Source organism: Oryctolagus cuniculus, chromosome 4 (genome assembly GCF_964237555.1).
Source record: "Oryctolagus cuniculus chromosome 4, mOryCun1.1, whole genome shotgun sequence".
Taxonomy (NCBI): domain Eukaryota; kingdom Metazoa; phylum Chordata; class Mammalia; order Lagomorpha; family Leporidae; genus Oryctolagus; species Oryctolagus cuniculus.
The window spans coordinates 82,470,769-82,486,707 of record NC_091435.1 but is presented as its reverse complement, the minus strand read 5'-3'; the positions used below and the strand labels follow the sequence as shown (position 1 = coordinate 82,486,707).

The 15,939-nt window shown below is 54.0% G+C and overlaps 1 protein-coding gene across 5 annotated transcripts in view; it reads left to right on the top strand.

Annotated features, from left to right (window-relative positions):
* The window catches only part of MUC4 (mucin 4, cell surface associated), a 54,387-nt gene extending 43,815 nt beyond the window's left edge, over window positions 1-10,572 (top strand). For all 5 annotated transcript variants that reach the window (XM_070072262.1, XM_070072264.1, XM_070072259.1 and 2 more), the window contains 9 exons: window positions 1,685-1,822; window positions 3,109-3,290; window positions 4,276-4,435; window positions 5,218-5,397; window positions 5,824-5,897; window positions 6,895-6,959; window positions 7,048-7,283; window positions 9,091-9,253; window positions 10,057-10,572. In XM_070072262.1, coding sequence (XP_069928363.1) covers window positions 1,685-1,822; window positions 3,109-3,290; window positions 4,276-4,435; window positions 5,218-5,397; window positions 5,824-5,897; window positions 6,895-6,959; window positions 7,048-7,283; window positions 9,091-9,253; window positions 10,057-10,255 — 1,397 coding nt within the window. In that variant the 3' untranslated portion in view covers window positions 10,256-10,572. The remainder of the gene's footprint in view (window positions 1-1,684; window positions 1,823-3,108; window positions 3,291-4,275; window positions 4,436-5,217; window positions 5,398-5,823; window positions 5,898-6,894; window positions 6,960-7,047; window positions 7,284-9,090; window positions 9,254-10,056) is intronic.
* The last annotated feature ends 5,367 nt before the right edge of the window (window positions 10,573-15,939 follow it).

Genomic DNA, 15,939 nt, shown 5'->3' with positions numbered 1-15,939 from the left:
GCCTCTCTTTTCCTTTCCTTTTTTTTTAAGTGTTTTTAAAGATTTTACTTATTTATTTGAGAGGTAGAGTTATAGACAGTGAGAGAGATAGAGAGAAAGGTCTTCCATCTGCTGGTTCACTCCCCAAATGGCCGCAACAGCCGGAGCTGCTGAGCTGATCTGAAACCAGGAGCCAGGAGCTTCCTCCATGTCTCCCATGTGGGTGCAGGGGCCTTGGGCCATCTTCTACTGCTTTCCCAGGCCATAGCAGAGAACTGGATCAGAAGTGGAGTAGCCGGGATTAGAACCAGTGCCCATATGGGATGTGGGCACTGCAGGCAGAGGATTAACCCACTGTGCAACAGATCCACCCACCCCCCCTTTTATTTTTTTTGAGATTTATTTAAGAGAGAGAGAGAGCTATCTTACATCTGCTGGCTCACTTCCCAGATGGCCACAATGGCCTGGGCTGGGCCTATTTGAAGCCAGGAGCCAGGAGCCTCCTCTGGGTCTCCCACATGAGTGTAGGGGCCCAAGAACTTGGACCATCTTCTACTGCTTTCCCAGGCGCATTAGCAGGGAGCTGGATCAGAAGTGGAGCAGCTGGGACATGAACCAGTACCCATATGGAATGCTGGTGCCGTAGGCTGTAGTGCTAGCACCTCTCTTTTTCTTTTAAAATAGCTACAAGCTTATTTTATTTTTTATTTGAAAGGCAGAGAGACACAGAGAAGGAAAGACAGAGACAGAAATAGAGAGAAAGGTCTTCTGTCTGCTGGTTTCTTCTGTGAATGCTTCCAGCAGTCAGGGCTGAGCCAGGCTGAAGCTGGGAGTCAGCAGCAACTCAAACTGAGTGTCTTTCGTGGGTGGCAGGAATCCAAGTACCTGAGCCATGGCCTGCTGCCTCCCGGGGTGCACGTTAGCGGGAGGCTGGGTCATTAGTGGAGCCAGCATTGAACCCAGGCACTCTGCTCTGATGTGGGATGTGGGCATCGCACAAGCTGTCTCAGCTGCCTCAGTGAGCTCTCCCGTGACTGCCCTATGTAAAACTTCACGTTCACCCACTTCCCACTCACCTTGCCAGCTTTACTTCTTCTCTGTAGCATTTATAACTAAGATATGTCGTCATTTTCATACATACCGTTTTTAGTGTTTGTTCATTACTTTGTCTTAGAATGGTGCCAGCCACTTATTAGATGCTCAATAAGTACTTGTCAAATGCCTGATTGGATGAATGAATGAAGAAATAATGAAATGGAAATAGCAGGGCTCCCAGAATTGGAGACCAGAGCAGAGATTCTAGTCCCTGTCTCCTTCCAGACAAACGCAGTGTCCATTTGGATATGAGCCTCGTGGCCTTCAGTCCTTTCCCGAAGGCAGAGCTCTGTGCTGGTCTGAACAGTCCTGCTCTCTGCTTCAGGTTATGCCATGCCTGCATAGTACTCCTGGTCAGCAAAGACTAGAACAGGGCCCTGTCTGAAGAGGAAGTAGAAAAAGAGAGGCTGAGGATTTGGCCGGGTGAGCGGTACGGCCCCAGCCTGCTCTGCGTGGGTCTGTGGGCAGGTGCACAGGGTACTTCTTGCTTCCAGAGGTGGTCTCGGTCCTGGGAATGCCTCACACACGTCGTAGCTGAGGAAGAGAGAGGAGAGGCTGGGAAGGCAGCAGTGTCCAGCCTCAGACCCCGAGTCCCCTCTTTGCGTTTCAGATCAGTTCCCGCCCTCCATCAAGGGCGAGCACATGATTTGCGCCTATAAGGGGAAGAGCGTGTGGATTCCGTACACCAGCGACTCGGAGAATGTTGTGTTCACGCTCAGAAACAACTGCACTGACATCAAGCTCTTCGGTCAGAACCTGTGCCGGGGTGGGGGGAGGGGGGGGCAGAGTCAGGCTTTGGGGAATTTTGCGTCTCTGTACCCTGCACGAGTTCCTCTCACTTTTTCACTTGACTATCAAGGAGCAGCAGTTCTAAAAATGACACCAGGAATTCAGATAGGTGTCCCCAGTGAACCGGAGGGGTGGGCCTGCGGAGGACTGGGTCAGCACAAGTGATAGATCAAAGATCATTTAATCTCGACCTCACACTATGCAGTCAGCTTTCATCAGTGTTACGCAGTCGCCAAATTATTAGAGTGATCAAGTATAATTTAACAATGGTGATTTTCGTATCTATTAACAGAAAGATACAATGTGGAACAAGGATTAAAGAAATATAGATGCCTTCATTTGGCACCGTCCTTAGTCTTCTTGTTAACCACGCTTCCCTGGCTGTCTCTCCCTGGCTGATTTTCTGTGCTGGAATCAGCAATGCTTCCCCCTTCCCTCTCCGTAAGGGTGTTGGAGGCCCTGGCCTGTCTCCTTGACCTGGGCGGAAGAGTCCAAGCACAGGGATGCAGCTCTTCTTCGAGGCCAGCTCTGCTAAACCAAAGCCCTCGGGGACCTTCTGAGCTCTGACCCCTCTCTGCTTCCTGTTCTTTGCCCGTGTGTAAGAAGGGCCTGCCTCGCTGCTGTCGCACGCAGCGGCCTCCCTAGTGTATGACAGTGGTGTCAGGATACTTTTCTTTCCCACTGTGCTCCTCTCCTGGACAGCGCTGCTCTGTAAGTCACTCGTGTCTGTCCCCTGCTGTCAGCTCCCGGCACCTGCTGTCCTAAGGAGACATTCCTGTTTTCTTGAAAAGTGTAAGACGGCTTTCATCAGAAGGTGCCCTGTGGTGTTTCACTGACGTCTGGTGTCTGAAGGGGTAATCAGAGGCCCAGGGAGTGAGCGGAGGGAGGTGAGAAATCGGGGCGATGAGTGGGAGGCAGTGAGGTAAAGCAGTAGGGCCAGCAGGGCAGCCTGGGGCAGTGTCAGCAGGTCTTGGCCCTCATTCTCTGTCACCCAGGGCGTCCCATTCTGGTGCAGGCCCTGGCTGGGTCACCCTCTGGGGTCTCTTGGGGGGAATCTCCTTCCCCCTGTGGAGTTGCTCCCCACAGTCAGGCAACTGGGGACAGCTGCACCTGCCTCCAGCTTGCAGCACCCAGGACAGCAGCCTTGTTCCAAGGACAGGCCTGGTGAGGTCGGTGGGGTGGAAGTGTCGGGTGCCAGGAAATCCCAGGGTCCCAGCTCTCAGTGATCCCATCCTCCCTGGGCAGAGAATGGCACATTGCTGTGGACCCCGAAGTCACTGGAACCGTTCACTCTGGAGATCCTAGTGAGAAGCACCAAGACGGGCCTCTCGTCTGCCTTCCAGCCCCAGACCGTGCTCTGCGCATGCAGTGCAGAGAGCCAGTGTCTGTACAACCAGACCAGCTGGGTGGGCAATTCCTCCCTCCAGGTGAGACTAGGGTGGGTGTGGTGGGGGAGGGGCAGGGGAGATTGCGTGCTGAGGGGAGGAAGTAGAAAATGAAGGGATACCAGGTTCTGCCTCTCCTGAGTAAGCCACGTGTTGGGAGGTGGATGGAGCAGGCACCATTCTCAAGCCATGAAATCCCATGGCAGGAGATAGAACATTTTTGATTGTTTAAAATTCAACTGAACTTTTATGTCCCACCTCCCATTCTGCCAGGCTGGCAGGAAACATCTATCTCAGCCTTTCCCGCAGCTCCAGCGGCTCCCGTTCCCTCCTGTGGGGTGAACCCAGCGAATGGGCACAAGGTGGGGGAAGATGTCTGTGCAGTTCCTGGGCGTGAGTCTGCACAAGTTCCCATCACGGCTCTGCCATCAGCCCCTGGAGCCGCTCGGCTGCTCCTGGGCCGAGCTCAGATGCAGGCCGCCGCCTGAGCGGCCGCTCCCGGGGCTGTCAGCCAGAGCTGCATGCGGCCAGTTCTCGCTGGGGCCTCATCACCGCAGTGTTGGGAAGAGAGGCACGGGTCCCTCTATCCTGATATCCTCAGACCCCTTTGCTTTCTACGCTGCTGTCTGTCTCCTGCTGAGGAAGCATCTCTCAGCTCAGAGGAACTCCTTGTGCATTTAGGTTTCTGGCCAAGACACTTGGTCTCATCCTGAATCTTGTCCCCGTGTGCTTTTTCCCCCACCCTCCCTTCCCTTCCTGTCTTACTCGGGAAAGGATTTGGGGCAAGCAGATACAGCATGCGAGGGAAGAAGCTGAGCCCTGGTGCAGGGCCAGGCAGGGGTCAGGATAAATGGCCCAGGGAGGGTGGGGTGGCTTTAGACAGGGTCCTGGTCAGGGTGGCGCTGAGCAGATGTTGGCAGAACTAAGACAAAGACACAAGGTCCACTGACGTCAGAACAGAAGCATCGCGCAGCCCTTAATGGCTCACCTGCCTCCCAGCCGCCCAGTGATCGGCCACTCGTTCCAGGTGGCTGACTGCAAGTGTGATGGGGACACCTTTGGCCGCTTCTGTGAGCGCTCCAAGGACCCCTGTGAGGAGGAGTGCTTCCCTGGCGTGAGCTGCGTTCCTGAGCGAGGCTGCGAGGCCTGCCCCATAGACATGACCGGAGACGGGCGGCACTGTGCAGGTGAGCCGGGAACATGCCCAAGACAGGACCAGGCGCTGGGGCCCAGGAGAGCCAAGGCAAGCCGTTCTCTCGCTCTTCCTGCAAGTCTTTAGACAGATGGGGGTGGAAAGGAGGGCTTGGGCAGGCGGTGGTGGGTGGAAGAAAGGCTGCAAAGGCATAGGGGAGGGGCCGGGGCAGAGTAGCCCGGCGGCATCGATGGGAAAAACCCAGGGCAGGAGGCTGACGATGGCTGGGAGAAGGCTGGGGACCCAGTGGCTGGGGCTCCTTGGGGGTCTCCAGGGTCTCTGCACCTAGGAACATTAAGGGGAGCTCATGCGGACGCAGCAGCAGAGGTGCCTCCGTTCCCCTTCCAGTCCTCTCCCAGCTGCTGCCTCTCCACCTCAGACCACTGCAGCCATGGTCACAGGGCGGCTCCCCACACGGCCCCCACGCATCACACAAAGTCAGGAGCAGGCCAGAGTGGGCAGAACCCCTGCCTTATAAAGGCAGACAGGAGGTGGCAGGGAGGGAGGCCTTCAGGGGCCATCCTGGCACACACGTCCCTCCTGCAGAGGGGGACGGGCAGCTCCCCGGCAGATGGACAGGGCTGCCCGGCAGCAACATGCCTGGAAAGGGGGAGAGGGTAGTTTGGGGTTCAGAGTGGCCCACAAGCAGCACAGAAACTGGGTAGGCACGAGGGGAAGGGACCCAAGCCTGTCCCGAGAGCAAGTTTGCCCAGGCCGGGGGCTCCTCCCCACTGCGGTACCACCATGCTGCGGCTGACCTCACGGCTCCCTCTGCAGCCCTGGAGAACTCCGACCTCTGTCAGAACCACTCTTGCCCTGTGAATTACTGCCACAACCAGGGCCACTGCTACATTGCCCCGACGCTGAGCTGCCAGCCCTCCTGCACCTGCCCCCCAGCCTTCACTGACGCCCGCTGCTTCCTGGCTGGGAATAGCTTCACTCCAACCACCCATCAAGGTACAGCCAGGTGGCCCTGCCATCCCCACGCTTACCTCCACACTGCTCTCACCTTTGGGGTCCAGGACTAAGTTCCTTCAAATCCACAGGGCAGAACCCCCCCCCCCCGTTCTCTTGGGTGGTGATGAGCTGAAGGCTGGGGGACACCCTGGGGGCGGCCATCCCAGCACGAGCCATGGGCCTGAGCAGTCTGCTGAACAAAGGCTGAAGCAGGGACGGCATGGCTCGGCGGGATGAGAATCATGGAAACCCTGGCCGTCACAGGACGGGCACAGGGGTGAGGCCCAGGGGACCCAGGCACTGCCAATTTCTCCAGCGGCCTCTGTCACTGTGGAATGCAGCAGGTGCATGGGCTGGTCCAATGGACTTCTTGGGTAAGTCCAGGTAAACCCTGACTGATGACGAATTTGCTTCTCCCATCTCCAGAGCTTCCCTTAAGAACCATCCAGCTCTTGCTCATCGAAGATGAAAATGCCTCCGTAGCAGAGGTCAACGCCTCGGTCAGTGCTGTGGGCCCAGCTCCCGGCAGGTTCAAATGAGGGCTGGACCAGCACCTGTCTGTCCCTCATCGAGATGCAATCACCGGAGGAGCCTATGGCCTTTTGGCCCCGGAGCGGGGAGGGCCTGGGGGTTAAAAAGTCAGGAAAGCTGGGGACAGAGACCACAGAGTCGAGGGTGCCAAGCCACCCCAGCTGCTCCCGCTGAGCACCCCTCCAGACCTGCACTCCTTGGGTAGTATGTGGGGGAAGCAACACGAGCTTTCCCTGACTTCCCAGAGGACACTGGGGGCTCCCTCTCCCTGATGCCCACATCCTGTCCATCCCTCAGTCACAGGCAAAGTTACCAGTTATTGTGTGGTTGAGGATTCATGTCCCTGCTCTACCACTTGCTAGAACACATGTGTTTGACAAATTATTTAGTGGCTCATTGGTAAAAATAGGAATAATCATAGTTCCAGTGCTTATCAAGGTTCAAATGATGATGTTCTGTGAAGCACCAAGCATGGTGCCTGAATTACGATATGCATTCAAAAACTATTATCACTGCCATTCTCACTGCTATTGCTGTGGCACACCACACACTATATGGTAACCTCGCCCGACATCTGTCTACCACATCAGACCAGGAGCTCTGGGGTACAGTTCAAATCCTGGCTCGTTCTTTGAGAGCACATGGTTCCCATCGGCTCCAAAGCTGACCGTCCCCTCAGTCCGCCTAAACCACTGATGTCCGGGAAACCTGCAGGGAGGGGAGGCCAGGCAGGGGCTGTCACGCCAGGCAGAGGAGTGGGGGAAGAATGTAGAAGCCTTGACTCACCAACAAATATTAGGCAAATACCAGCATCCGTTTCTGAGCTGGACTGGGGTGTGGGGATGCAGAGATGGGTGAGAATGTTCTGGGGGTCCCGGGGCCCAAGTCTCAAAGGCAGACACAGACATCGAAGTGGATCGGGCCTCACCACTCACCACCTTCCCATCCGCTCGTCCTCCACTGCAGGTGGCCTACAGGCTGGGGACCCTGGACGTGCGTGCCTTTCTCTGGAACAGCCTAGTGGAACCAATGTAAGCGGGACTGCCCCCTGCCTGCCCCACCCCCACCAGCGTCTTCTCCCCACACACCCTTTGCCCCTCACTGTCCTCTCGCACACAGCGCCTCTCCGGCCCCCGGCTCGGGAAGCCTCATTCAGCGCTGGAAGGTCACCTCGCATTTCCAGTACCGGCCTCAGGGCCCTGTCATCGACTTCCTCAACAACCGGCTTCAGGAGGCAGTGGTGCAGGCCTTCTTCCTGCAGGCTCAGAGGAGGAGGTGGAAGAGGAGCGAGGGGCCCAGGAACAACGTGCTCTTCTACCCCATCTCAAGGGTGGACGTGCATGATCTCGCAGCGCGTGAGTCCCTCCACCTGGAGGAGGGGGAGGGGAGGGGCCTGCCACAGGCCTGCAGCCCACACAGGCCACAGTGGGAAGGTGTGGTTTGGTGGCTTCATTTTGCCATTTTCAAAAGAAAAAAAGTTTTTTCCACATTGCTTATTTTCCTTTTTATTTGAAAGAGAAACAGATTCCCTACCTGATAGTTCACTCCCCAGAATGTCTGCAACAACAGGACTGGGCCAGGTGACCCCACCATCAGAGTCTCTTACATAGGTGGCAGGGGCCCAAGATAACACCTGCTACCTCCCAGGGTTCACACCAGCAGGAAGCTAGATTGGAAGTAGCTGAGGCAGGACTTGCACCTGGGATGCGACTGTTCCAAGCAGCAACTTGACCGCTGTGCCAAACGTGCACCCCACCCCAGCCCACCCAGATAAGTTTTAGACATTTAACCCTCCCGTCTGTAGATTCCGGGCAGGAGCACCACATGCTGCTGAGGCATGTGCAGGCGGACGGCTTCACAGAGCATTTAGTTACTCCCGCAGGGCCTCTCCCGACTCCTGCTCTAAGGGTTTTCTTTCCTTTTGAAAATGGCTAGCAGTTTGCTTAAAAGACTATAGCACTTACGCCACCCAAAGACAACCCCATCGCCTTGGCCCTCCAGCTGGAGGTGTTAAACTGGAGACTGGCCAGGGGCGCAAATGTCGCCCTGCCTGCAGGCACGACCCAGAGGCGGTCTTCTTCCCAGGCAGGGCCTCCGCACCCCATCTGGAAACTGACATGGAGCTTCTGAGGCCCCTTTTAGCTCTCGCAGCCCCTGGTTCTTCCCGAACAGGAACGAGGGAGAGAAACCAAGGGGCCACCCTGTTTTCTGGAATGGGAGAGTGAATAGAACAGTGACCATTCCAAGCACCAAACTATTGCTGTTTTAACATGGGCTTCTAGAATCCAGGTTAAGTGTCCTCCCTGCTGGGACAAGGCGCGGGCCCTCAGAGCTGCTGTATGCTGGGAGTCGCGTTGGGAGAAGGGGGAGGCAGCCCTGCGGATGCAGTTTGTTTAGGAAAGTCCACAATTCTTCATTACGCATCAACACTATCACAGAAACTCGGGAGACACCAGTTAACAAAAAGAAGAAAAATAACCTGTAGCCCCTCCCCAGCGACAGCACTGTACACATCCTCTGAACTCACGTGTGAGGATCGCCACTCACATGGATGTTCATTAAGGGACTGAATCAGACCTAGTGCGGCCAACCCCCTCACCGAACAATTGTGAACATATTACTTCCTAAATGTGTGTGGAGTCCCATTAGATATTTTATACCAATGTGCTTGCATTTAGTGCCTGATGATGCATTTAAAAATATAATGATCTAATAGGTACTGTGTATTGAGTACCTGCTGTGTGTCATGTCTTATACTACCTCATTTAAACCTCACAGCAAGGTTAGTGTTATTATTAATTTCCTCTGAAAAATACAATAAACTGAGGCTCAAAGCAGTAAGATAGTTCCCCTGGCCCATACGCGTTAGTAGGAGAGTTTGAATTTCAACTCAGATCTGACCAACTTCAAAACCTGCTCATCACCAATGCATTTTCCATCCCATCAAAACTGACACGGCCTGGGCAGGGATGTGCAGTAACTGACTTAACTCCCATTAAACATTACTGTTGTCGTCACCCCCGCGGATCTGTGTATCCATGGACACGTGTTGATACACTTTTCCAATGAGCTCTCAGATCAATGCCTGCCGTGGAAGTCTCGATTGAAAAGGTGTTAACTTAACCCATGACACTCCATGTTCATCTGGGTCCTCCCTGACAGTGAATGTGAGCACGCTGGAGACATACCTCAAATGCAATGGCTACGAGGGCTACCACCTGATCTACGGCCCCCAGAGCGGCTTCACCTGCACGTCCCCGTGCACCGAGGGCTACTGTGACCACGGAGGCCAGTGCCAGCACCTGCCTGACGGGCCCCGCTGCAGGTAGGGCCAGGGGGAGGAAGTGCAAGACAGGGCTGGGGAATCCAAGCCAGGCAGGACCCTCAACAGGGATCCGGGAGTGCGATGGTAACTGGTGGCCAGTGACAATCAGGAGGCCTCCTTTGTAATTAGAGAGAGCTGGGGCCAGAGGCAAAGGGACCATGGAAGAGGAAAGCCAGTGCCTGCTGGGTTACCTCTGAAGCTGATGGGCCCCGAGGGGGTGTGGTGCCCACTGCAGCTTGCAGGTGACTGGGACCCTTCCAGGGCTCCCGGTAAGCTTTGCAGCAGGCCATGGTTTCCAAATCAAACTCTTCCACCCGGTTTTGCTTCTGCCGTCTCTGAGGGGAGAAGGAACCTACAGTCTTGTGTCCAGGGCCAGCACTGCCCGTCCCCCCAACCTCCCCCCCCCCCCGCCCCGTGAGAGAACGCAGCAAGGAGAGGCCCCCTACGCGGGCGCCTCATGCCCCTTGCGTCTGTGAATAGTCCCAGGGGCCCCTGTGTGGACAGAGTCCCAGCACCAGCCCAGACTCTGCCACCTGAGCGCCCTGGATCCACCTCGCCCCCACTGCGCTTCCAGACCCTGGCAAAGGAGGGGCTTGTGGAGCCGGGGCGGGGCCGGGGCCACGCCCATCCGCCTGTGGCCCACGCAATCCGGGTCCCTGTGGACTTGCCTTCTCCCCAGCGCGTGGGCGCGGCCGGCCCTGGAGAAGCTCCTCTGGCGCCGGCAGACCAGGAGGGCATGGGAGGTGGAACACCCGCCTCGCCGCCGCTGACCGCGCGCCCTCTCTCTCTCTCTCTGTCCCCAGCTGTGTGCCCTTCTCCATCTACTCGCCCTGGGGCGAGCGCTGCGAGCACCTGGGCGTCAAAGTCGGGGCCTTCTTGGGGATCCTCTTCGGGGCCCTAGGCGCGCTCCTGCTGCTGGCGATCGCCACGTTTGTGCTCCTGCGCCTCTGCGCCTGCGGCAGGGTCAAGTCCTCCTCCTACCCTCTGGGCTTGGTGGGCTGAGGCCTCGCCCCGCGGGCTCGCCGCACGGAGCCATTGTTTTGGGGACACTGGAAAAGGGGAAATGACTGAAGGTCCATCGGGATCCTCGGAGCAGAATGAAGAAAGGGAAAAAAGACGAGACTACCTCGTCCAGAGCCACCAGCGCGCAGGCGCACTGAAACGGACGTGTTCTCACGCAGACATCCCCGCAAAGAGCACCCGGGCTTGCGCCTGTGCACGTGCAAGCCCGGTAGTGGGCTGGTGGCTTTAAGTTAACCAATACGACTTTGCACACAAAACTCTCTGGTTTACTTCTGATTAAAGTCTATTTAGATAAAGTCTGAGTTTTTGCGTCTCCAAATCATGAAATGAAGGTTACCCATTCCCAGCCGCCGGTGTGTGTGGAAAAGCCGGGCGGCTGGATCCAGTCCTACAGGCTCTGTTGCCGCATCCTGAGAAACCTCAGTGACTGCAACCGGGCAGGAGTCCTTGCAACCGCTGTGGGAACATGTATCCTGGATTTTATTCCCAGTGCTTGCTCCCACGTGAGATAATACCAAGCAGTGCAATAATAAGAGCAGGGCTTGTTGGAGGAGGGGCGCAGCATTGTGACACAGGAATCCCATATAAACTCCGATTCAAGTCCCGCTGGCTCCACTTCTCATCCAGCTCCCTGCTAATGTGACTGGGAAAGCAACGGATGACAGCTCAGTTACTTGGGCCCCTGCTACTCATGTGGGAGACCCAGATGGAGTTTCAGACTCTTGGTTTGATCCTGGCCCAGCCTGGACCTCTGTGGCCATTTGTGGGAGTGAACCAGCACACGGACGAGTTCTCTCTCTCTGAGCTCCCCCATCACTCTGCCATTCAAATACATAAATAAGCCTTTTGAGAGAGAGAATGCATTCACACATGCGTGTGGCAACCCCACAAGGAAACACAAAGGCTGTAAGAGGGCCAGCGATGCCTATGACGGCAATGCAGGGGGGCGGGGGAAGCAAGGACCAACAGCCAGGGTGAGATGCCATTAAACAGGCCACTCCCGCATACAGTGTTTCCCTTTATGGCATATGGGCCTGTCCCCAACTGAATATACAAACGGGGCGGAGTTTAGGCGGGATTCAGTGTATGTGAGATTTTCTGGGAGTTTCATGGTGCCTCTGTGTGGGTTTTAACTTCCACGTGGCTATTATGGCATCTCCTTCCCAGTCCCGGATGAGATGCAGGTGCATCATGGGAAAGTGGGCATAGTGGATTGGCACGCAAGGGGTGGAGATACAGTTCAGGGTTGCAGAGACACAAGTTGTGAGGAAATATCCTGGCTCACTTATTCCTATCTAACCCCCTCCTTTGTGACCCCCATATCACTTCCACCTGTGTGTCACATTCTTCTCCCACTTCAACAAAGCCAAAGCTTAGCTCTCTGAAAAGGAAAGCAGAGAGTCCCCCACATGGAGGAATCTGTGTGTGTTTTTTATAATATTTATCTTCCATGACCTTTGATGATCTCTTACCCGTGTTAATTTCAAAAGTTTTTGCCTCTACTTATCTTTAAAAAAAAAAAAAAAAAGATGTATTTACTTGAAAGGCAGAGTTAGAGAGAAAGAGACAGAGGGAGAGGGATCTTCCATGAGCTGGTTCACTCTCCCAGATGGCCACAATGGCCAGGACTGGGCCAGGCCAAAGACAGGAGCCAGGAACTTTTTCCTGGTATCCCATGTGGGTGCAGGGGCCCAAGGACCTGGGCCATCCTCCACTGCTTTCCCAGGCCATAGTAGAGAGCCGGATCAGAGTGGAGCAGCTGGGACTTGAACCGGTGCCATATAGGATACCAGCACTAAAGACGGTGGCTTCACAGGCTACGCTACAGTGCTGGCCCCTAAATTTATCTTTTAATTCCATTTTCCAGGACCTCTTTTGAAGTGCTCTCATTTAATTTTTTCTGTTCTTTCCCGGACCCCAAAGTCCCTCAACCCTACTCTGTCTCCATTTGTTCCCAGAAACCTGATCAACTTCCATGTCATCCTTCTTTCTAAGCACCTACCTAGAGTAAAAACTCCAACAACACTGGGTCCACAACTCCTCTATCCAGACCACATCAAGTTCAACTCTACAGAAACTGAGTCGCCTCTTAAATCCCAAGTCCTTGAAGAGAGAATCTGATTCACTCAACTTATGTCCGTTGTCCATCCGCAGCCCAATTGTTGCAGGAACCTGCGGCTCTGTCAATTCTTTTTTGTCCATGGGCTTCATGTCTCTTGGTCATGAAAAATGAGGAGCCAGACAAGGAAGGATGTGTAAGGCAGAGTGGTTTATTAAAAAAAAAAGAACAAAATGAATGAGGAACAAACTCAACAGCACAGAGAAGAATCCCTCAGGGAAGCAAAAGTGAAGAAAAAACTCCCAGTGGCACTGAAAGGGACCCTAAAGGAGGGAGCTTTTTGAAGGTTGATTTCCTAGGGTTTTATAGGCGGTAAAAGGGGACATTTTCCGGGCTGGCATTGTGGCCTAGTGGGTAGAGCTTCTGCCTGGGACGCCAACATCCCATATGGGCACCAGTTTTTTGTCCTGGCTGCTCAACTTCTCCATCCCTCCTCTCTCTCCCTTCTCTCCCTCTCTCCCTCCATCTTAAAGATTTATTTATTTATTTTAAAGGCAGAAGGGGTTGGTGCTGTCACATAGTGGGTAAACTGGGGCCGGCACTGTGGCATAGTGGGTAAAGCCTGCAGTGCCCGCATACCATATGGGTGCTGGTTCTAGTCCCGGCTGCTCCACTTCCAATCCAGCTCTCTGCTATGACCTGGGAAAGCAGTAGAGGATGGCCCAAGTCCTTGGGCCCTTGCACCCTAGTGGGAGATGTGGAAGAAGCTCCTGGCTCCTGGCTTCGGATCGGCACAGCTCAGGCCATTGCAGCCATTTGGGGAGTGAACCAGGGGATGGAAGACCTCTCTCTCTCTCTCTACCTCTCCTCCTCTCTCTGTGTAACTCTTCCTTTCAAATAAAATAAAATAAAATACATTGTGGGATAAGCCGTGGCCTGCAGTGCCAGCATCCCATATGGGCGCTGGTTCAAGTCCCAGCTGCTCCACTTTGTTTTTTTAAAATTTTTATTTATTTGACAGATAGAGTTAGACAGTGAGAGAGAGAGAGAGAGAGAGAGAGAGACAAAAAGGTCTTCCTTCCATTGGTTTACCCCCAAAATGGTCGCTATAGCCAGAGCTACACCGATCTGAAGCCAAGAGCTAGGTGCTTCCTCCTGGTCTCCCACATGGGTGCAGGGACCCAAGCACTTGGGCCATCCTCCACTGCCTTCCCGGGCCACAGCAGAGAGCTGGACTAGAAGAGGAGCAACCAGGACTAGAACCTGGTGCCCTTATGGGATGCTGGTGCCGCAGGCTGAGGATTAACCAAGTGAGCCATGGCGCCGGCTGCTGCTTCACTTCCAATCCAGCTCTTCGCTATGGCCTGGGAGAGCAGTACAAGATGGCCCAAGTCCTTGAGCCCCTGCACAGGAATGGGAGACCCAGAAGAAGCTCTTGGCTCCTGGCTTCGGATCAGCACAGCTCTGGCCATTGCAGCTATTTGGGGAGTGAACCAGGGGATGGAAGACCCCTCTCTCTCTCTCCATATATATATGCCTCTGTAACTCTGCCTTTCTTTTTTCTTTTCTTTTTTAAAAAGATTTATTTATTTATTTATTTATTTAAAAGGCAGAGTTACAGAGAGGTAGAGGCAGAGAGAAAGAGAACGAGAGAGAGAGAGAGCGCAAGAGTCTTCCATTTGCTGATTCACTCCCCAAATGGCTGCAATGGCCAGACCTGGACCGATCTGAAGCCAGGAGCTTCTTCCAGGTCTCCCATGTGGGTGCAGAGGCCCAAGGACTTAAGCCATCTTCTGCTGCTCTCCCAGGCCATAGCAGAGAGCTGGATTGAAAGTGGAGCAGCAGGAACTTGAACCGGCTCCCAAATGGGATGCCGGCACTGTAGGCGGTGGCTTTACCCACTATGCCACAGCGCTGGCCCCCTGCTCCACTTTTGATTCAGCTCCCTGCTAATGTGGCTGAGAAGGCAGCTGAGGATGGCCCAAGTGCTTGGACCTGCAACGGCATGAGAGTCCCAGATGAAGCTCCTGGCTCCTGCCTTCAGACTGGCCCAGCCCTGGCTTTTGTAGCCATCTGGAGAGTGGATCAGTGGATGAAAAATTTCTCTCCTTATCTCTCTGCCTTTGAAATACATAAATAAAATAACTAAATCATTAAAAGACATAGAAGGGGGTGGTTTTTAGCCCACACGGGATGTTCTCATGATGGGCCCAGGAAAGGGGTGGTTTTCAGTGGTTAGTCGGGTGATAGTTCAATCTAGACTCAACAGAAAACACATGAAACTTTCCCCCAACGAGAATAGAATCCTCATTACCTAGATAGGTTACAACAGCGCAGAAAAACTTTGGTCACAAGAGCTAGCACCTGATATTAACATCGCTGACAAGCTGGTCGCCAGGGGCCTACCCCTCTATCACAATCACGTGTGGTCACAGGGCTGAAAGGAGGTCCTGTGATACAAACTAGGCACTCGGGCCCCTCTCCTGAGTGGGTGAGTGACACTGGGAGAAGCATCCAGAGAAGTACCTGTGTCCACTTCACCTAGACAAGGACTCCTCCCAGCAGGTAAAGACCCTGCCTTACCCACAAGGCTATGGCTTTGCCCTCACAGGCCCCAGAGTCTAATCAAGACTATTTAAAGCCGTAGTCACAGCACATATCAAGAGCTAAACACACGGCCCTCGTGTGTGTGTTCACTAGTGAATTTTACCAAACATTTAAGGAAGAAATTATACCAATTCTCTACAATTTTTCTCCAGACAGTAGAAGTAGAGGGAGTCTTCCTAATTCATTAATCAATATCACCCTAACACCAAAAACAAAAACATGGCCGGTGCCACGGCTCAATAGACTAATCCTCCACCTGTGGCGCTGGCACACCGGGTTCTAGTCCTGGTCGGGGCGCCAGATTCTGTCCCAGTTGCTCCTCTTCCAGTCCAGCTTTCTGCTGTGGCCTGGGAGTGCAGTGGAGGATGGCCCAATTGCTAGGGCCCTGCACCTGCATGGGAGACCAGGAGGAAGCGCCTGGCTCTTGGCTTCGGATCAGCGAGGTGTGCTGGCTACAGCGGCCATTGAGGGGTGAACCAACGGCAAAGGAAGACCTTTCTCTCTGTCTCTCTCTCACTGTCCACTCTGCCTGTCAAAAAAAAAAAATTACAAGAAGAGAAAACTATGGACCAATTTCTGTTATGAGCATAACTACAGATTCTCAACAAAATATTAGCAAATTGAATCCAACAAAATATATGTTTTGGGTACAGCAGGTTTTATCTTCTCAAAACTTGTGCAGTTGTTTATCTTTTGAAAAAAAATTACTTATTTATTTGAAAGCAAAATTATAGACAAAGGGAGAGAGAGATCTTTTGTCCATGCACTGGTTCACTCCCCAAATTGGCCACAAGGGCTAGAGCTGGGCAGATCAAAGGCAGAAGCCAGGAACTTCTTCTGGGTCTCCCACATGGGTGCAGAGGCCCAAGCACTTGGGCCATCTTCTACTGCTTTCTCAGGTGCATCAGCAGGGAGCTGGATTGGAAATGTAGCAGCTGGGACTCAAACTGGTACCCACGTGAGATGCTGGCGCTGCAGGCAGAGGATTGACCTACTA